Source organism: Oncorhynchus keta, chromosome 27 (assembly GCF_023373465.1).
Source record: "Oncorhynchus keta strain PuntledgeMale-10-30-2019 chromosome 27, Oket_V2, whole genome shotgun sequence".
Lineage (NCBI taxonomy): Eukaryota > Metazoa > Chordata > Actinopteri > Salmoniformes > Salmonidae > Oncorhynchus > Oncorhynchus keta.
Window position 1 is genome coordinate 12,170,323 of NC_068447.1, and position 21,626 is coordinate 12,191,948.

Below are 21,626 nucleotides of genomic sequence, written 5' to 3' on the forward strand. Positions count from 1 at the left end.
ACTTTTCCTGACCCAATATAAAATGATTTATCCCTGGGCCTCTTTAGCTGCTAAATGCTGAAGCTAAATGCTGAAGCTGAATGTAGAGCAACAGTCCACTTGGATGATACACAAAGTGGCTGACAGCACAAAAAAAAAATCCCCACTCTGCCCCTCCCTCAGGAACACATAGCCAAGCAGTTTGGGTTGATGCAGTCTCAGATTGGCTATGACATCCTGGCTGAGGACACCATCACAGCCCTGCTGCACAACAACCGCAAGCTGCTGGAGAAACACATCACTAAGAAGGAGGTGGAGACCTTCGTTAGCCTGGTCCGCAAGAACAGGGAACCCAGGTGAGGAGAGAGACCCCCCCCCTACCCCCCCAAACTAATATTCAAATAATATTTATGTTAATTCATAACCTTTGTGGTGTAACTTAAACATTGGCCTGTTTCCCCTCAGGTTTCTGGACTACTTGTCAGATCTTTGTGTGTCCAATAACGTGGCCATTTCTGTAACTCAGGAGTTGATCTGTAAGTGTGTGCTGGATCCCAGGAACCAAGACATTCTCATCAAGACTGAGTTAGTGGTGCTCTTCTTTACTGTGTATATTCCTACACACACAAAAGCAAATACAGTTGACATGCAATGGCCTCTCTGTGTGTGTGTGTGTGTGTTTTCTTCTGGGTTGAGTGTTCATGATCTAATGTGTTTGCCCATGCAGACGGCGCGTGCCCAAAGAGATGCCCCATGCCACTGAATTCATGGGCATGGAGGAGTATGCTGACGATGATGAGGTGTGGCTGGTCTGGACTGACAAGACCAATGAGAAGCAAGAGAAGGGCATCAGACAACTAGCCCAGGAGGCCAGACAGGGGAACGCCCATGACGAGAACGTGCTCAGATACTATAGGTAGATGGATTTATTCATTAATTAATTATTTATCCTAAAGGAGACTACGCATCTAACATCAGTGGGCGCAACTTTTGTTTTAGAAGTGGGGGGGATAAGTTGGCGGGGGGGGTCTGGGTGGGTCTCCCATTTTTGTGGGGCATCTAAAGCTTATTTTCTGCATTTCTACACAATATAATATGACCCATGACCCTTCTAGCCGTCTCTATGTAGAACAACATGAAGTAAGCAAAATGCCCCCAGTCATCAAGCTGGGTAAGAGATCGTTATTACATATTGTTTAAGTGATTGATAAAGACTGAACTAGATCCATGATAATTCAATAATTAATATTGTGTTGTACCTTTTAACCAATAACCTAACAAATGAACAACTCTTACAAATAAAAGTACAAAGACATCCTCTATGTCTGTCACGCGTGCTCCCTCTCCGACCTCTAGGTCACCAGGCTGCTCATTATGATAAACACCCGCGAGTCACCTCCTTGATTACCTGCCCTATATATGTCACTCCCTTCGGGTTCCTTCCTTCCCCAGGTGTCATTGTTTCTGTTCCTGGGTCATGTCTGTGCGTTGTTTGTGTTACGGGTTTGCTTCATTTATTTATTAAATCACTCCCTCCCTGAACTTGCTTCCCGACTCTCAGCTCACATCGTTACAATATCAACTTTCAGCCAGAACGCCCAGCCAGCCCACTCAAGGGAAAGTTTGGGGAAACAAACACTCATACACATTATCACACAGAAACACTCCATCCTCCATATAATTCATATCATAGGCCTGTAGAATGTAGAACTCTTCTTACTTGCACACTATAGCTGGGTCACCCCCGTCCTGCCGCTAGAGGTCCACGGCCCTGTAGCGACCCAACCCAACCCAACCTCACTCTGCTTAAGGAGCTTAGTGAAACAATCGTTATTGTTTTCAGATGTGTTAGGCCAAGGCCAGAGTGACAACCAACAGTACGGCAGACCCCCAGGGCCAGGACTGAGCACCCCAGTAGCCAACAGTACGGCAGACCCCCAGGGCCAGGACTGAGCACCCCAGCAGCTAGGGGTTGCCTAAATAGTTCTCTCCTTTGACATGGGCACGTTTTCAATACAGACTTATTTTGTCACGCAGTATTCTATATAAGGGTTTTAGACCTTGTTTAAGTTGCCCAGTATACCCTTAATCTTGTAATAAATCTAGTGATGCATAACTTGACATTTCTTCCATCCTTCCACTTAATGGCAATGCATTTCTTAGCTGCTATAAATTCTAGGTTACATAGTTTCTTCTGATATGTCTCCAGTATCAACATTTCCAAGCAAAGAAAAACCGAGTGAAGGGAGAATCTGTAGACATGCGGAGATAAAAGAACACACTCTTTGCCAGAATTCAGCCAGCCTTCACAAGACCATAACATACGCAAATATGTCCCCCTTTGTGTGTTTTACACCTCCAGCAGAATGACATTTCTGAGTGCGTGATATTCACTCACGCTGGCATATAGTATGTTCTCAAACTGCAGTACTTTATGTCTGAGATTATATGAACATGACGGGGCATTCAAACTGTATCCATTCATCATCATCAAGTGTCTCCCAGATCTTCCTTACATTTTTGTTTTGTCTCATTGCGAAAAGCCTCTCAACCCTCGATACAGTTTGGAAGTCAACTTTAGAGGTTTGTCAGACTGCCTTAAAATAGTTTCAACAAACTGTATCTGCAAAAGTTCACCTCAGCGCCATCACAGACTGGTCTTCCCTGACTGCCTGACCCTGAGACCCCTGTCACCATCTGATCCTGCCCAGATGAGGCATGACAAAGAATTACCTAGGTGTACATTTATACATTGTATTATCCAAGAATACAAATGGTTAAATAATTGAAATTACCATTATTCCCTGATCCCAGACTGTAGCCATCAACTCGAGATGGAACTTTGTATCTATTCGCTGATTGTTATAATATACAGCAAAATTCACCTGAGCTCCGTAGACTGGTCTTCCCTGGCTGTCTGATCCTGCTAAGACATTATGAGCATAGTGTTGTGTATTGACTGCGCACCATGACAGTGAAGCCTGTACAGCTGTTTATACCGTGTCAGTGGGAGAAGTAGTGAATTAATTAGGGGAAACTGACAGATCAATAAAGCTACATTGCTATACTGACTAATAAAAACTCACATTGCGCTGAAAAAAACAAATACAATATCGGTTTTCAATCATTTTGCCTAGTGTGGCCTAGTGTGGATTGAGACAAAAAAAAAACAGCTACGGTTAGTGAACTAGTTGGCGTTTGCCAACTTTTGGCTAGCTCTAGCTAATGGTACATCATCAAATTGACTTCTGTTGAAATGGGACAAAACAAAGGCTACAAAACATTTCCATACACGCGAGCTATAATATATATAATAATAATAGATACTGCTACCTGACAGATAGTTAGAGGCTAGCTAGAGCTCAACTGGCTATGGTAGCTAGTAGTTCATTCACTTCAGTCGAGAGGGAATGAAACATTAGCTAACGTAACATGTCAGTTACACTAATAGCTCAGCACTGGGAATAAATACTCCCCCCTCCTCCTGTCAAACAGCAGTTACCTTGCCCGCTAGGTCAGTCAACTAAAGAGTAGCCAGTTTCTGCTCTGCTTGCATTCACAACTCATTGAAAGAGCGTAACAGACAGCCGCTGTTCATCCCTCCCATGCTGGTCCTATACACCAGCTTTGCCTACCTGACCTCTCTGAGGTATCCGCATGGTCCTAAAGCACACCGGTGCCTTGTTTTGTATCACAGTGCAATGATAAAACTGGGGGGAGGACAAAAATGCAATTTCATACTGTGGGAGTCCACTGTGAAAGTGAAAGTTGCACCCCTTCCCTTATGTCTAGATATGGGAATGTACTGTTACTAAAGGTCATGTGAACATGAAATTGTACTAATCTGAAGTATTTCAACCCTGTGACCTACTTTGATGAAGTCTTGTGTATGCTTCATTCTCAAACCTTCCCCTTTGTCCCTGCAGGTACCAGCTGAAGCTGTATGCTCGGATATGTCTGGACCGCCAGTACCTGGCCATAGGTGAGATCTCTAAGCAGCTGGATGTGGAACTCATCTTCCTGTGTATGATGGACGAGACGCTGCCCTTTGACCTCAGAGCCTCCTTCTGCAGACTCATGCTGCACACGCACGTCGACCGAGACCCTCAGGAGCTGGTGACCCCAGTCAAGTTTGCACGTCTGTGGACAGAGATCCCAACCTCCATCACAATTAAAGAGTGAGACTTCAAGCATTTTTTTCCCAGAACATTCCATTGTGCACATTGAGGTACAGTTGAACTAAGGCTGTGTATTTCTTTATCTCTTCCCTTGCTTAGTTATGATTCCAACATGGATGACTTGCGGGACAATAAGAAGAACAAGTTTGCCAACACCATGGTGTTCATGGAGGAGTACCTCAACAACGTCCTCAATGACGACCTGCCCTTCGCTGACGAGGAGAAGAACAAACTCACCTATGAGGTGTCAATTCCCTCCTTATTCCTATTACCATTTAACAATACTGTGAATACCTCAAAAACACCTATGTTTGGTAATGGTACAAGAACTCTCTGGCTCGCTACCACTTTAGAATGATAACTGCTAGAATGATAACTGCTAGAATGTTCTGTCCCCTCAGGTGGTGAGCCTGGCCAGACACCTCATCTACTTCGGCTTCTACAGTTTCTTTGAGCTGCTGAGGTTGACACGCACTCTTCTGGGAATCATTGACTGTATTCCCAACCCTTCCCTTCACCCTGTGCTCCAGGACGATGGCAGTGGTAAGAGGATAAGAAACACCTATTCTCTGCATTCAACAGTATTAGGGGAGAATTACCACACATTTTATGAAAAACAAAACTGACGGTACAACTGACGTTCATATTCGGGTTTCCTCAATGCTTTTCACCATCTCCGTAATAATGAAGTGGTTTCGGGGTTCTTTACATCTCCCATTCTGTGTTTTAGGAAAGAACATGAAGCGTTCCATCCATGGCGTGGGCCAGATGATGTCCACCATGGTACTGACCAGGAAACAGTCCATGTTTGGAGGTCCAGGGAGGACTGTTTCCATTATAGAAGGACCGAACCGCAGCAAGGACAGCATCGGCAAACAGGACATCACCGTCATGGACACCAAGTTGAAAATACTGGAAATCCTGCAGGTTGGATAAACCTACTGGAAGCTACGACATCTTCTCATAGGGTTGTGTTTATGCTTGTAATGGAAAACAAGTCATAGCCCTTCATGTATCCCTTTTAATGCTAAGCGCTGTTCTTTCTTTCTCTTGTTGATCTTCAGTTTATCCTGAATGTCCGCTTGGACTACCGGCTCTCCTTCCTGCTGTCTGTCTTCAAGAAGGAGTTTGTTGATGTTTATCCCATGGCAGATGCCGATGCTACAACGTCAATGGAGCAAGCAGGTAGTGCAGTGGCTATTTTAAGGGACCCATTGCTGTCTACATTATTCCTCTTTGAACAGCTTCTCTCCACCTCAATAAATCACATCCTTAACTCTGTCTTTAAACAGCCACCATCAACCTGCAGCACATAGGAGATCAGGCAGAGGCCATGTTTGGTGTGGGGTAGGTTCACTACAGAATTCCTTCTCCAGAACATGTGTTGTTGTTATAATAATAAGTCATTTAGCAGATGCCTTTATTCAAAGCGACTTACATTCATGCGTGCATACATTTTACATATGGGCAGTCCCGGGAATTGAAACCACAATCTTGGTATTGCAAGAGCCATGCGCTACCAACTGAGATACAGAGGAGCACATACTAACCCATGACTATGTCCTCTTGTCAGGAAGGGGAACAGCATGCTAACTCGTGACTGTGTCCTCTTGTCAGGAAGGGTAACAGCATGCTAACCCGTGACTGTGTCCTCCTATCAGGAAGGGTAACAGCATGCTAACCCGTGACTGTGTCCTCCTGTCAGGAAGGGTAACAGCATGCTAACCCGTGACTGTGTCCTCCTATCAGGAAGGGTAACAGCATGCTAACCCGTGACTGTGTCCTCCTGTCAGGAAGGGTAACAGCATGCTAACCCGTGACTGTGTCCTCCTATCAGGAAGGGTAACAGCATGCTAACCCGTGACTGTGTCCTCTTGTCAGGAAGGGTAACAGCATGCTAACCTGTGACTGTGTCCTCCTATCAGGAAGGGTAACAGCATGCTAACCTGTGACTGTGTCCTCCTATCAGGAAGGGGAACAGCATGCTAACCCGTGACTGTGTCCTCCTATCAGGAAGGGTAACAGCATGCTAACCTGTGACTGTGTTCTCCTATCAGGAAGGGGAACAGCATGCTAACCTGTGACTGTGTTCTCCTATCAGGAAGGGGAACAGCATGCTAACCTGTGACTGTGTCCTCCTATCAGGAAGGGGAACAGCATGCTAACCCGTGACTGTGTTCTCCTGTCAGGAAGGGTAACAGCATGCTAACCCGTGACTGTGTCCTCTTGTCAGGAAGGGTAACAGCATGCTAACCCGTGACTGTGTTCTCCTGTCAGGAAGGGTAACAGCATGCTAACCTGTGACTGTGTTCTCCTGTCAGGAAGGGTAACAGCATGCTAACCCGTGACTGTGTCCTCCTATCAGGAAGGGTAACAGCATGCTAACCCGTGACTGTGTTCTCCTGTCAGGAAGGGGAACAGCATGCTAACCCGTGACTGTGTTCTCCTATCAGGAAGGGTAACAGCATGCTAACCCGTGACTGTGTTCTCCTATCAGGAAGGGGAACAGCATGCTAACCCGTGACTGTGTCCTCTTGTCAGGAAGGGTAACAGCATGCTAACCCGTGACTGTGTCCTCTTGTCAGGAAGGGTAACAGCATGCTAACCCGTGACTGTGTCCTCTTGTCAGGAAGGGTAACAGCATGCTAACCCGTGACTGTGTCCTCTTGTCAGGAAGGGTAACAGCATGCTAACCCGTGACTGTGTCCTCTTGTCAGGAAGGGTAACAGCATGCTAACCCGTGACTGTGTCCTCCTATCAGGAAGGGTAACAGCATGCTAACCCGTGACTGTGTTCTCCTGTTAGGAAGGGTAACAGCATGCTAACCTGTGACTGTGTTCTCCTGTTAGGAAGGGTAACAGCATGCTAACCCGTGACTGTGTCCTCTTGTCAGGAAGGGTAACAGCATGCTAACCCGTGACTGTGTTCTCCTGTCAGGAAGGGGAACAGCATGCTAACCCGTGACTGTGTCCTCCTATCAGGAAGGGTAACAGCATGCTAACCTGTGACTGTGTTCTCCTATCAGGAAGGGTAACAGCATGCTAACCCGTGACTGTGTTCTCCTATCAGGAAGGGGAACAGCATGCTAACCCGTGACTGTGTCCTCTTGTCAGGAAGGGTAACAGCATGCTAACCCGTGACTGTGTCCTCTTGTCAGGAAGGGTAACAGCATGCTAACCCGTGACTGTGTCCTCTTGTCAGGAAGGGTAACAGCATGCTAACCCGTGACTGTGTCCTCCTATCAGGAAGGGTAACAGCATGCTAACCCGTGACTGTGTTCTCCTATCAGGAAGGGGAACAGCATGCTAACCCGTGACTGTGTCCTCTTGTCAGGAAGGGTAACAGCATGCTAACCCGTGACTGTGTCCTCTTGTCAGGAAGGGTAACAGCATGCTAACCCGTGACTGTGTCCTCTTGTCAGGAAGGGGAACAGCATGCTAACCCGTGACTGTGTCCTCTTGTCAGGAAGGGGAACAGCATGCTAACCCGTGACTGTGTTCTCCTGTCAGGAAGGGGAACAGCATGCTAACCCGTGACTGTGTTCTCCTGTCAGGAAGGGTAACAGCATGCTAACCCGTGACTGTGTCCTCCTATCAGGAAGGGGAACAGCATACTAGAGGTGGATGATGAGGGAGGTCGAATGTTCTTGAGGGTGTTGATCCACCTCACCATGCATGATTACCCTCCACTGGTGTCTGGGGCCCTCCAGCTGCTCTTCAAGCACTTCAGCCAGAGACAGGAGGTGCTGCACACCTTTAAACAGGTAAGGAGATCAATTCAAAATGATGAAATCACTGAAGGCAAACAAATAATAAACCAACAATAATGACCTGCACTCCAATATAAACTTGGTACAGTTTCGTCAAGTACTCAATTGCCATCTCGTTCTTATACATTATCTATATATTCTTGCTATCTTTGTTTCCTGGTCTCTTTGAAATTCTCTCCATGTTGTCCTCAGGTCCAGTTGTTGATCTCGGGGCAGGATGTTGATAACTACAAGCTGATAAAGAGTGACCTTGACCTTCTCCGCACCATGGTGGAGAAGTCTGAGCTCTGGGTGGACAAGAAGAACGGCTCTGGAGGAGGGGAGGGGAAGAAGGACAAAAATGAAAATGTAGAGGTGAGGGCTTTAGATTGAAGAAACTCTATTATTACCAGTGTAGGAACTAACACCGTGCTAACAGCACTTAGTGTTGGAACTAACACCGTGCTAACAGCACTTAGTGTAGAAACTAACACCGTGCTAACAGCACTTAGTGTAGAAACTAACACCATGCTAACAGCACTTAGTGTAGGAACTAACACCATGCTAACACCGTGCTAACAGCACTTAGTGTAGGAACTAACACCGTGCTAACAGCACTTAGTGTTGGAACTAACACCGTGCTAACAGCACTTAGTGTAGGAACTAACACCGTGCTAACGGCACTTAGTGTAGGAACTAACACCGTGCTAACGGCACTTAGTGTAGGAACTAACACCGTGCTAACGGCACTTAGTGTAGGAACTAACACCGTGCTAACAGCACTTAGTGTAGGAACTAACACCGTGCTAACAGCACTTAGTGTAGAAACTAACACCGTGCTAACAGCACTTAGTGTAGGAACTAACACCGTGCTAACAGCACTTAGTGTAGAAACTAACACCGTGCTAACAGCACTTAGTGTAGGAACTAACACCGTGCTAACAGCACTTAGTGTAGGAACTAACACCGTGCTAACAGCACTTAGTGTAGGAACTAACACCGTGCTAACAGCACTTAGTGTAGGAACTAACACCGTGCTAACAGCACTTAGTGTAGGAACTAACACCATGCTAACACCGTGCTAACAGCACTTAGTGTAGGAACTAACACCGTGCTAACAGCACTTAGTGTAGAAACTAACACCGTGCTAACAGCACTTAGTGTAGGAACTAACACCGTGCTAACAGCACTTAGTGTAGGAACTAACACCTTGCTAACATCACTTAGTGTAGGAACTAACACCGTGCTAACAGCACTTAGTGTAGGAACTAATACCATGCCAACAGCACTTAGTGTAGGAACTAACACCTTGCTAACAGCACTTAGTGTAGAAACTAACACCGTGCTAACAGCACTTAGTGTAGGAACTAACACCGTGCTAACAGCACTTAGTGTAGAAACTAACACCGTGCTAACAGCACTTAGTGTAGGAACTAACACCGTGCTAACAGGACTTAGTGTAGAAACTAACACCGTGCTAACAGCACTTAGTGTAGGAACTAACACCGTGCTAACAGCACTTAGTGTAGGAACTAACACCATGCTAACAGCACTTAGTGTAGGAACTAACACCGTGCTAACAGCACTTAGTGTAGAAACTAACACCGTGCTAACAGCACTTAGTGTAGGAACTAACACCGTGCTAACAGCACTTAGTGTAGAAACTAACACCGTGCTAACAGCACTTAGTGTAGGAACTAACACCGTGCTAACAGCACTTAGTGTAGAAACTAACACCGTGCTAACAGCACTTAGTGTAGGAACTAACACCGTGCTAACAGCACTTAGTGTAGGAACTAACACCGTGCTAACAGCACTTAGTGTAGGAACTAACACCGTGCTAACAGCACTTAGTGTAGGAACTAACACCGTGCTAACAGCACTTAGTGTAGGAACTAACACCTTGCTAACAGCACTTAGTGTAGGAACTAACACCGTGCTAACAGCACTTAGTGTAGGAACTAACACCGTGCTAACAGCACTTAGTGTAGGAACTAACACCGTGCTAACAGCACTTAGTGTAGGAACTAACACCGTGCTAACAGCACTTAGTGTAGGAACTAACACCGTGCTAACAGCACTTAGTGTAGGAACTAACACCTTGCTAATACCATGCCAACAGCACTTAGTGTAGGAACTAACACCGTGCTAACAGCACTTAGTGTAGGAACTAACACCGTGCTAACAGCACTTAGTGTAGGAACTAACACCGTGCTAACAGCACTTAGTGTAGGAACTAACACCGTGCTAACACCGTGCTAACAGCACTTAGTGTAGGAACTAACACCGTGCTAACAGCACTTAGTGTAGGAACTAACACCGTGCTAACAGCACTTAGTGTAGGAACTAACACCGTGCTAACAGGACTTCTGATTGCCTTTTAGATGGACTTAGAGGATGTGACCCTGAAGAAAGAGCAGTTGGATAAGAGCAATGAGAACTACCAGAAAGTCAGAGAGGTGTGTATCTTTTCCATTGGAGCTGTCACGTTTTCCTTCACCCAGGTTAGCATGTCCCATAGTCCCCGCAGAGTAGTGTTGGGCTGTATTTCTGAAGACATTCTGTTTCCTCCAGATCATGGAGCGTCTGAATAAGATGTGCAGCACGGGGGTGTGGAAGAAGCAGCAGAGGCTCCTGAAGAACATGGGAGCCCACAAAGTGATGCTGGACCTGCTGCAGGTGTCATATGATCAGGTGAGTGATGTACGTGAACGGTGCCTTACCCCCACACTGACAACAAAACACATAGTCCAATACATTTACATTTAAGTCATTTACTAACATATCTACTAAAACATCCCGGTGTTGTTATTTAAACCCACCCTAAATAACATGACCTCTCTCTCTCTCTCTCTCTCTCTCTCTCACTCACACACACTTTCCTGGTTCTCAGCATGACACCAAGATGCAAGGGATCATCAGGTGCACTCACCTGTTCCTGCAGAAGTTCTGCATGGGGAACCTGGAGAACCAGGTGCTGCTTCATAAGAACCTCAGCCTCTTCCTGAACCCAGGAGTGAGTGAATTCACACACCATGTTGTTTTCCACTTCCATCCATCCTATTCTCATCAGACATAATAATGAACCATCTCTCCCCCTTTCCCTCTCTCCCTTTCCCTCTCTCTCTCCCTTCTCCCCCTTCTCTCCCTCTCTTCTCCCCCTTCTCTCCCTCTCTTCCCCTTCCTTCTCATCCTCTTGCTCCCTCTCTCCCTTCCCCATTTCTCTCCCCTTTCCCCCTCTCCCCATTCCCTCTCCCCTCTTTCTCTCTGTTCCTTCCTTCCCCTCTCTCACTCGCTCTCTCTTTCTCTCTCCCCCTTTCTCCCTCGCTCTCTCCCTTCACCTGTTTCTCTTTCTCTCTCCCCCTTCCCCTCTCTCCCTCTTCCTTCTCTCCCTCCAGCTCATGGAGGCTGAGACGGTTCAGCACATCTTCAGTAATAACTACCAACTGTGTACAGAGATCAGTGAGAACGTGCTGCAGCACTTCGTCCACTGCCTGGCCACTCACGGACGCCACGTCCAGTACCTCAACTTCCTGCACACCATCATCAAGGCCGAGGGGAAGTATGTGAAGAAGTGTCAGGACATGATCATGACTGAGGTAAGGAACCTTCCCCCACAATGCATTGTTAACCTTGACTTTTTAATTGGTATGGAATCAACCTCTAAAAGTTGTAAATAATGCTGAAGTTTTTTTCCATGTTTATCTTGTCTAGTCTGTTTCACAATCCAAAGTTTGGGTGTGAAACGCTACTAAAATAACAGATGAACCACATCCAGCCACATGAATCACATCGATAATGACGTAACTGTTCATCTCACACGGTGTGGTTGTCTCCCCTCTAGTTAACCAACGCCGGTGAGGATGTGGTGGTGTTTTATAATGACAAGGCATCATTTTCCACCATGCTGGAGCTGATGGCAGAGTCCAGGGAGGGGGTTCAGGAGCACAGCCCCCTGCGCTACCACATCTCTCTGGTGGAGCTGCTATCTGCCTGCGCTGAGGGAAAGAACGTTTACACAGAGATCAAATGTACCTCGCTGCTGCCCCTAGAGGACGTGGTGAGAGTGGTCACACACGAGGACTGTATCACAGAGGTATGTCTCAAATGGAACAGGCATATAATTAATTAGTTAGTAGCCTATATTATCCTCATTTAGAAAAAAAAACACAGCAGCATGTAATGATCTGTGGACATATACCTGCTAAGGTAATGTTAACATTATCATTACAAAATGTAAAGACGGCTGACCCAGCTGTGTGTGTGTGTGTTCCTCAGGTGAAGGTTGCCTATGTGAACTTTGTGAATCACTGCTACGTAGACACAGAGGTAGAGATGAAGGAGATTTACACCAGCAACCACATCTGGAAACTGTTTGAGGACTTCATTGTGGACATGGCCAGGGTAAGTCTCACTCCCCAATCAATGGGACCACTCTCACCCACAAGTCTCATCCTCTCTGTGTTTTGCGCAATCACATGACACGGCAAGATTGTATCCTGTATTTTAAGCCTTTTCCAGAAATGAGAATTACATCAAACATGAAAGTGATTGTCTGAGGATGGAGCTGGACCAACTGACATAAAAAAGACAAGGGGACAGTTTGATGAAAAAGCTTTAAATAAAAAGGTTCAAATGCAGGCATGTCCCATGATGGCGTGAAACAGAGGGCCCTAGCAGGGTCATACTGCCTGACCTGACCCGTGGGTCTTTGGGTAAAGTGACCCCGGCCTTTCATCTATAGTTCTTGTCCTCTCTAATCCCTCTAGGTGTGTAACAAGAGAGAGAAGCGTCTGACTGACCCGATCCTGGAGAAGTACATCATCAACGTGGTGTTTGACACCATCAATGCCTTCTTCAGCTCCCCCTTCTCTGAAAACAGCACCTCTCTACAGGTCAGCACACTGCTGCTGCCTACTTAGAGGCTTTGTCATGATATAACGTTTACTGTAGAGCCTGTGTATTGTCTTACAGTGTTTGTGTAGTCAGGAAGTGTAATGAATTCTCATTGTGTGACTCTGATATCCTCTGTGCCTTTAACCAGACCCACCACACCACAGTAACACAGCTGCTCCAGTCTAGCATGCGTCTGCTGGAATGTCCCTGGCTGCAGCAGCAACACAGAGGCCTGGTGGAGACCTGCATCCGTACCCTGGCTCTGACAGGTGAGACGGACCTACTGCAGGGCCCAGAGGTGGGCTACAGTCAGGGGCATACAGGGCCCAGAGGTGGGCTACAGTCAGGGCCATAAAAGGCCCAGAGGTGGGATACAGTCAGGGCCATACAGGGCCCAGAGGTGGGCTACAGTCAGGGGCATACAGGGCCCAGAGGTGGGCTACAGTCAGGGCCCAGATACAGGGCCAGCCCAGAGGTGGGGTGGGCCCTAGGTACAGGGCCCAGAGGTGGGCTACAGTCAGGGGCATACAGGGCCCAGAGGTGGGATACAGTCAGGGCCATACAGGGCCCAGAGGTGGGCTACAGTCAGGGGCATACAGGGCCCAGAGGTGGGCTACAGTCAGGGCCATACAGGGCCCAGAGGTGGGCTACAGTCAGGGGGCTACAGGGCCCAGAGGTGGGCTACATTCAGGGGCATACAGGGCCCAGAGGTGGGCTACAGTCAGGACCATACAGGGCCCAGAGGTGGGCTACAGTCAGGGCCATACAGGGCCTAGACACACAAGGTCAAATTAAGTCGGGGGGCGGCAGGTAGCCTAGTGGTTAGAGCGTTGGACTAGTAATCGAAAGGTTACAAGATCGAATCCCCGAGCTGACAAGGTAAAAATCTGTCGTTCTGCCACTGAACAAGGCAGTTAACCTACCGTTCCTAGGCTGTCATTGTAAATAAGAATTTGTTCTTAACTGACTTGCCTAGTTTAAATAAAGGTTTGTAGATATAACTTAAGATTGCTCTACATCGTTTGAATGGTAGGTTAACTGCCTTGATCTTAATGATGACTTTCTCCAATCTTATGTGTGCAGCGAAGAACCGCTCCATATCCCTGCCCCTGGACCTGGAGTCTCAGATCACCACCATGCTGAGCAGCAGTTCCCTCAACTCTCTGTCACGCTCCAACCCCAACTACAAGAGCTCCACCCGCTCCAGCCGCCCCTCCGCCCCCAACAACCCCTGGGACTACAAGAACGTCATTGAGAAGCTGCAGGTTGGACCCATAATCCACCCTGCTCCCATTCCCCTCCTGTGTCCATCACTTTATTCAGCCATAGCCACAACAGAAAGTCCGTCTCTCTGTTTCTTCACTGTTCTTGAGGGTTTGGTGTTTGACCCAACGGGGTTATAACCCTGTCCCTTCTCTCTGTTTGCCTGTGATGTAAACATTGTTCCACTACACTGATGTTATCTCCATCTTTTATCGTATTGTGTGTTGATATTTTAATAATAAAAATGTCAAATTAAAGCTAGATTTGATTCATGTTCAGGAAATCATCGGGACTCTGGAGGAGCGTCTGAAGCCGCTGTTGAACGCAGAGCTGTCTGTTCTGGTGGACGTCCTGCAGCAGCCTGAACTCCTCTTCCTGGAGGGAACGGATGCACGGCAACGCTGCGAATCAGGAGGCTTCATCTCAAAGTAAGCCAAGGGTGGGGAGGGTGTATTTATTTACCAACGCAGTGGAATTTACAGATACACATTTTTCCAAATGCTAAGTTAAAGGGCATTCCAATGAATAGTTTTAGTTCAATAGAGTGGAGCAAGTCTTGGTAAGAGTTGGCGGAGGTCTAACATTGTCACTGTGTACCTGTGGCCCAGACTGATTCAGCACACTAAAGCCCTGATGAACTCCGACGAGAAGCTCTGTATCAAGGTTCTGAGGATTCTGCAGGAGATGCTCATACGTACACTGGACTTTGACGAGAAGGTGAAGACTCAATGACCAGTCAGTGTAGGTCTGGTAGATTGACCAGTAGAATATCGGAGTGCATTTAATAAAGCTTTTTTATGAAGGTGTGTAATTGAGGTACTATTTGGGCAAGAATCTAACCATGTTTTTTTGTGACTGAATTTCTCATCAATAAGGGGATTGCACTGAGGAAGGTGCTGCTACAGAACTACCTGTTCACCAACAAGAAGAACAACAAGTCAGAGCTGGTTGAACTTGGAGCAACAGGTTTGTTTATATTCAGCATAGAACAAGATTATTACTGACTGTTCCTATTTACAGTGTGTTAATGTGCATGTCTATACTGATTGTGTTCCTATTTATACTGTGTTCCTGTTTACAGTGTGTGTTAATGAGTTAATGTGTATGTCTAGGTGCTGAGCAGGAAAGGGACTGGGTGGCTGTAGCTGCTGTTCAGTGTCATCTGGACAGGGAGGGTGGGACTAAGCTCTTCACCGACCTCATAATGAGTACCAAGAACAACAAGATTTTCCAGGAGAGCATCCAGATGGCCATATGTCTGATGGAGGGGGGCAACACAGAGATACAGGTAGGCTATAACACAGGAGAGCACCCAGATGGCCTTAGGACTACTGGAGGAGGGCAACACAGAGATACAGGTAGGCTATAACACAGGAGAGCACCCAGATGGCCTTAGGACTACTGGAGGAGGGCAACACAGAGATACAGGTAGGCTATAACACAGGAGAGCACACAGATGGCCTTAGGACTACTGGAGGGGGGCAACACAGAGATACAGGTAGGCTATAACACAGGAGAGCACCCAGATGGCCTTAGGACTACTGGAGGGGGGCAACACAGAGATACAGGTAGGCTATAACACAGGAGAGCACACAGATGGCCTTAGGACTACTGGAGGGGGGCAACACAGAGATACAGGTAGGCTATAACACAGGAGAGCACCCAGATGGCCTTAGGACTACTGGAGGGGGCAACACAGAGATACAGGTAGGCTCTAACACAGGAGAGCACCCAGATGGCCTTAGGACTACTGGAGGGGGGCAACACAGAGATACAGGTAGGCTATAACACAGGAGAGCACCCAGATGGCCTTAGGACTACTGGAGGGGGGCAACACAGAGATACAGGTAGGCTATAACACAGGAGAGCACACAGATGGCCTTAGGACTACTGGAGGGGGGCAACACAGAGATACAGGTAGGCTATAACACAGGAGAGCACCCAGATGGCCTTAGGACTACTGGAGGGGGGCAACACACTGATCATTTTTGTGGATTTTCTTCAGAACTCCTTCTACAAGCTGATGATGGGGGACAACAAGTCAGAGAAATTCTTCAAGGTCCTCCACGACCGGATGATAAACGCTCAGATGGACATCAAGGCCAACGTATCAGTCAGCGTGGGAGAGATGACTAACAAAGACCTTCAGACTGGTGAGAGGGACACTACTCTGATCTCAGATAGTCAAATGCAGGTTTCCACTGTCGTGGTTATGAAATAATTATTGTAATTTACAGAAAAAACTATGATTGTGTGTCAATGACTACGTATTGTACGTAAGTCTATATGGTACGGGTATATTGTATTTCACTTATATATATTATATTACATTTCACTTTGTTCATGGTTCCCTCCCTGGTATGTCTCCTGCCAGGCTCTGATGGGTCGGTTCTACCTGGCTCCGTTGTCCCGGCCTCTGATCAGCAAGAGACAGAGATGGGCCCTGCAGTTATCATCATGAAACCCATCCTCCGCTTCCTCCAGCTGCTCTGTGAGAATCACAACCAGGACCTACAGGTGGGTGAGAGGCAGAACAAGCACAGCTGATTCCACTGAAACAGCTACCACTCCTACTACTGTTACTACCATTACTACTTCTGCTACCACTACTACTGTTACTGCTACTACCATTACTACTCCTACTACCGCTACTACTGTTACTGCTACTACTACTGTTACTACTACTGTTACTACTACTACCATTACTACTAAGACTGCTACTACTACTGTTACTGCTACTACTACTGTTACTACTACTACCACTAATACCATTACTACTAAGACTGCTACTACTACCAATACGACTAAGACGGCTACTACTACCATTACTACTTATGCTACTGTTACTACTACCACTACTGCTACTACCACTGTTACTACTACTACCACTACTGTTACTACTACTACATTTACATTTACATTTAAGTCATTTAGCAGACGCTCTTATCCAGAGCGACTTACAAATTGGTGCATACACCTTATGACATCCAGTGGAACAGCCACTTGCATCTAAATCTACTACCACTACTACTACTGTTACTACTACTACTATTACCACTACTACTACCACTACTGTTACTACTACTACTACTACTGCTACAACTACTGTTACTGGTGCTGCTACTAGTACGACTACTGCTTCTACTGATACTACTACTGCTAATGTTACTACAACGACTGTTTCTGCTACTGGTGCTGCTGCTACTACTGATACTACTGATACTGATAATACTACTACTACTACTGATACTACTACCGATACTGATACAACTACAGATACTGCTACTACTACTGATAGTGATACTACTACAGATACTGCTACTGCTACTACTACTATTGATAATACTGATACTGAAACTGATACTACTATTGCTACTGATACTTCAGCTGCTACTACTGATGCTACTACTACTACTACTACTGATACTGCTGCTACTACTGATACTGCTGCTACTACTGATACTACTGATACTGCTACTACTGATACTGCTACTACTGATACTGCTACTACTGCTACTACTGATACTGCTACTGCTACTACTGCTACAACTACTGTTACTACTGCTACTACTACTACTGACACTGTTGCTACTACTACTACTGATACTGCTACTACTGATACTACTGCTACTACTGATACTGCTACTACTGATACTACGACTGTTACTACTACTACTACTGATACTGTTACTACTGATACTACTGTTACTACTGATACTGCTACTACTGCTACAACTACTGTTACTACTGCTACTACTACTACTGACACTGTTGCTACTGCTACTACTACTACTGATACTGCTACTACTGATACTACTACTACTACTACTACTACTACTACTACTACTACTACTACTACTACTGCTGCTACTGATACTGCTACTACTGCTGCTACTGCTACTATTACTACTGATACTGCTACTACTGCTACTACTGATACTGCTACTGCTACTACTGCTGCTACTGCTACTATTACTACTGACACTGTTGCTACTACTACGACTGTTACTACTGCTACTACTGATACTGCTACTACTACTGATACTGCTACTACTACTACTACTACTACTACTACTACTACTGCTGCTACTGATACTGATACTACTGCTGCTACTATTACTACTGATACTGCTACTACTACTACTACTACTACTGATACTACTACTATTACTACTACTACTACTACTGTTACTACTACTACTACTGATACTGCTACTACTACTGTTACTACTGCTACAACTACTGTTACTACTACTGTTACTGATACTGTTGCTACTACTACTACTGTTACTACTGATACTGCTACCACTGTTACTACTACTGATACTGCTACTACTGTTACTACTACTACTACTGTTACTACTGATACTGCTACTACTGATACTACTACAACTGTTACTACTACTACTACTGTTACTACTACTACTACTGTTACTGTTACTACTACTACTATTACTGTTACTACTACTACTATTACTGTTACTACTACTACTACTGTTACTACTACTACTACTACTGTTACTACTACTACTACTGTTACTACTGATACTGCTACTACTGATACTACTACAACTGTTACTACTACTACTACTGTTACTACTACTACTATTACTGTTACTACTACTACTACTACTGTTACTACTACTACTATTACTGTTACTACTACTACTATTACTGTTACTGTTACTACTACTACTACTGTTACAGGACTTATTGTTAGCTTTACATTGTGTTATGTTTGGCTAATATTTTCAAATCTAAGTAACTATTGGGAAGGACTTTAAGGACTGGACACTGACAAAGCTCTGGTTGCTATTAGCCAGTCATCCATGACAAATATTTTCCTTATAGTTCCTTACGTATTGTGTAAAAACAAATATAATTTATAAAGACAGCGGGTTTTATTACCAGTTCCCTACCAGCTAGTGATAGATTTGAACTGTATCTGATGTTGTCTATTCATATTCAAGGTTTTATTGAGCGTGTGTTACTGTATTCTGTGGTTGTAAGTCGCTCTGGATAAGAGCGTCTGCTAAATGACTTAAATGTAAATGTAAAATGTACTGTTACTACTACTACTACTGTTACTACTACTACTACTGTTACTACTACTACTATTACTGTTACTACTACTACTATTACTGTTACTACTACTACTACTGTTACTACTGATACTGCTGCTACTACTACTACTACTACTAATACTGCTGCTGCTACTACTACTACTGATACTACTACTACTACTACTGATACTGCTACTACTACTACTGATACTACTACTACTACTACTGATACTGCTACTACTACTACTACTGATACTGCTACTACTACTGTTACTACTACTACTACTGTTACTACTGATACTGCTGCTGCTACTACTACTGTTACTACTGCTACTACTACTACTGATACTGCTACTACTGACACTACTACTACTACTGATACTGCTACTACTGCTGCTACTACTGATACTGCTACTACTGCTGCTACTACTGTTACTACTACTACTGTTACTACTACTACTACTGTTACTACTGATACTGCTACTACTGCTACTACTACTACAACTGTTACTACTACTACTATTACTGTTACTACTGATACTGCTACTGCTACTACTGCTACAACTACTGTTACTACTGCTACTACTGCTACTACTACTACTGACACTGTTGCTACTACTACTACTGTTACTACTGCTACTACTACTACTGATACTGCTACTACTGCTGCTACTACTACTGTTACTGTTACTACTACTACTGTTACTACTGATACTGCTGCTACTACTACTACTACTGTTACTACTACTACTGTTACTACTGATACTGCTACTACTGCTACTACTACTACTACTGCTACTACTACTACTGTTACTACTACTACTATTACTGTTACTACTACTACTATTACTGTTACTACTACTACTGTTACTACTGATACTGCTGCTGCTACTACTACTACTACTGATACTGCTACTACTACTACTACTGTTACTACTACTACTACTGTTACTACTGATACTGCTGCTGCTACTACTACTACTGATACTACTACTACTACTACTGATACTGCTGCTACTACTACTACTACTACTACTACTACTACTGTTACTACTGATACTGCTGCTGCTACTACTACTACTGATACTACTACTACTACTACTGATACTACTACTACTATTACTACTGTTACTACTGATACTGCTGCTACTAATGATACTGCTGATACTACTGATACTACTGATACTGCTACTGCTACTACTACTACTACTACTGTTACTACTACTACTACTGTTACTACTGATACTGCTGCTGCTACTACTACTACTGATACTACTACTACTACTACTGATACTACTACTACTACTGATACTGCTGCTGCTACTACTACTACTGATACTACTACTACTACTACTGATACTACTACTACTACTACTACTACTACTACTACTGATACTACTACTACTGTTACTACTGATACTGCTGCTACTACTGATACTGCTGCTACTACTGATACTACTGATACTGCTACTACTGATACTACTACTGCTACTACTACTACTATTACTACTGATACTGCTACTACTGATACTGCTACTACTACTACTACTGATACTGCTACTACTACTACTGCTACAACTACTGTTACTACTACTACTACTGACACTGTTGCTACTACTACTACTGTTACTACTGCTACTACTACTACTGATACTGCTACTACTGATACTACTACTACTACTGATACTGCTACTACTGCTGCTACTACTGATACTGCTACTGATACTGCTACTACTGATACTGATACTACTACTACTGATACTGCTACTACTGCTGCTACTACTGATACTGCTACTACTACTACTACTACTGATACTGCTACTACTGCTGCTACTACTGCTACAACTACTGCTACTACTACTACTGATACTGTTGCTACTACTACTACTGTTACTACTACTGTTACTACTGATACTGCTACTATTACTACTGCTACAACTACTGTTACTACTACTACTACTGATACTGTTGCTACTACTATTACTGTTACTACTGATATACTGTTGCTGCTACTACTACTACTACTGTTACTACTGATACTGCTGCTACTACTACTACTGTTACTACTACTACTACTACTGATACTACTACTACTACTACTGATACTACTACTACTACTACTGATACTACTACTACTACTACTGATACTGTTGCTACTACTGTTACTACTACTGTTACTACTACTGTTACTACTGATACTGCTACTATTACTACTACTACTGATACTACTACTGTTACTACTACTACTACTGATACTGTTGCTACTACTGTTACTACTGATACTGCTACTACTATTACTGTTACTACTGTTACTACTGATACTGCTGATACTGCTACTACTACTACTACTGTTACTACTACTACTACTGTTACTACTGATACTGCTACTATTACTACTACTACTGCTACAACTACTGTTACTACTACTACTACTGATACTGTTGCTACTACTGTTACTACTGATACTGCTACTACTGCTACTACTACTGTTACTACTGA

At 44.7% G+C, this 21,626-nt stretch overlaps 1 protein-coding gene across 5 annotated transcripts in view; it reads left to right on the forward strand.

Moving 5' to 3' along the window:
- LOC118360257 (inositol 1,4,5-trisphosphate receptor type 3-like) overlaps positions 1 to 21,626 on the forward strand; it is a 75,499-nt gene that overhangs the window by 42,758 nt on the left and 11,115 nt on the right. For 4 of the 5 annotated variants that reach the window (XR_008082744.1, XM_052481675.1, XM_052481677.1 and 1 more), the window contains exons 16-41: positions 163 to 335; positions 445 to 564; positions 707 to 895; positions 3,906 to 4,157; positions 4,257 to 4,401; positions 4,559 to 4,700; positions 4,888 to 5,084; positions 5,222 to 5,342; positions 5,450 to 5,504; positions 7,755 to 7,920; positions 8,119 to 8,280; positions 10,290 to 10,364; positions 10,480 to 10,608; positions 10,799 to 10,921; positions 11,304 to 11,504; positions 11,750 to 12,001; positions 12,184 to 12,309; positions 12,675 to 12,800; positions 12,950 to 13,070; positions 13,885 to 14,066; positions 14,344 to 14,492; positions 14,673 to 14,781; positions 14,940 to 15,030; positions 15,177 to 15,352; positions 16,070 to 16,217; positions 16,439 to 16,581. Coding sequence is in view for 4 of the 5 variants with exons in the window: in XM_052481675.1 (XP_052337635.1) it covers positions 163 to 335; positions 445 to 564; positions 707 to 895; positions 3,906 to 4,157; positions 4,257 to 4,401; positions 4,559 to 4,700; positions 4,888 to 5,084; positions 5,222 to 5,342; positions 5,450 to 5,504; positions 7,755 to 7,920; positions 8,119 to 8,280; positions 10,290 to 10,364; positions 10,480 to 10,608; positions 10,799 to 10,921; positions 11,304 to 11,504; positions 11,750 to 12,001; positions 12,184 to 12,309; positions 12,675 to 12,800; positions 12,950 to 13,070; positions 13,885 to 14,066; positions 14,344 to 14,492; positions 14,673 to 14,781; positions 14,940 to 15,030; positions 15,177 to 15,352; positions 16,070 to 16,217; positions 16,439 to 16,581 (3,873 nt within the window). In the remaining variant the exon portion in view is untranslated. The remainder of the gene's footprint in view (positions 1 to 162; positions 336 to 444; positions 565 to 706; positions 896 to 3,905; positions 4,158 to 4,256; positions 4,402 to 4,558; positions 4,701 to 4,887; positions 5,085 to 5,221; positions 5,343 to 5,449; positions 5,505 to 7,754; positions 7,921 to 8,118; positions 8,281 to 10,289; positions 10,365 to 10,479; positions 10,609 to 10,798; positions 10,922 to 11,303; positions 11,505 to 11,749; positions 12,002 to 12,183; positions 12,310 to 12,674; positions 12,801 to 12,949; positions 13,071 to 13,884; positions 14,067 to 14,343; positions 14,493 to 14,672; positions 14,782 to 14,939; positions 15,031 to 15,176; positions 15,353 to 16,069; positions 16,218 to 16,438; positions 16,582 to 21,626) is intronic. The other variant, XM_052481678.1, reaches the window with a different exon arrangement.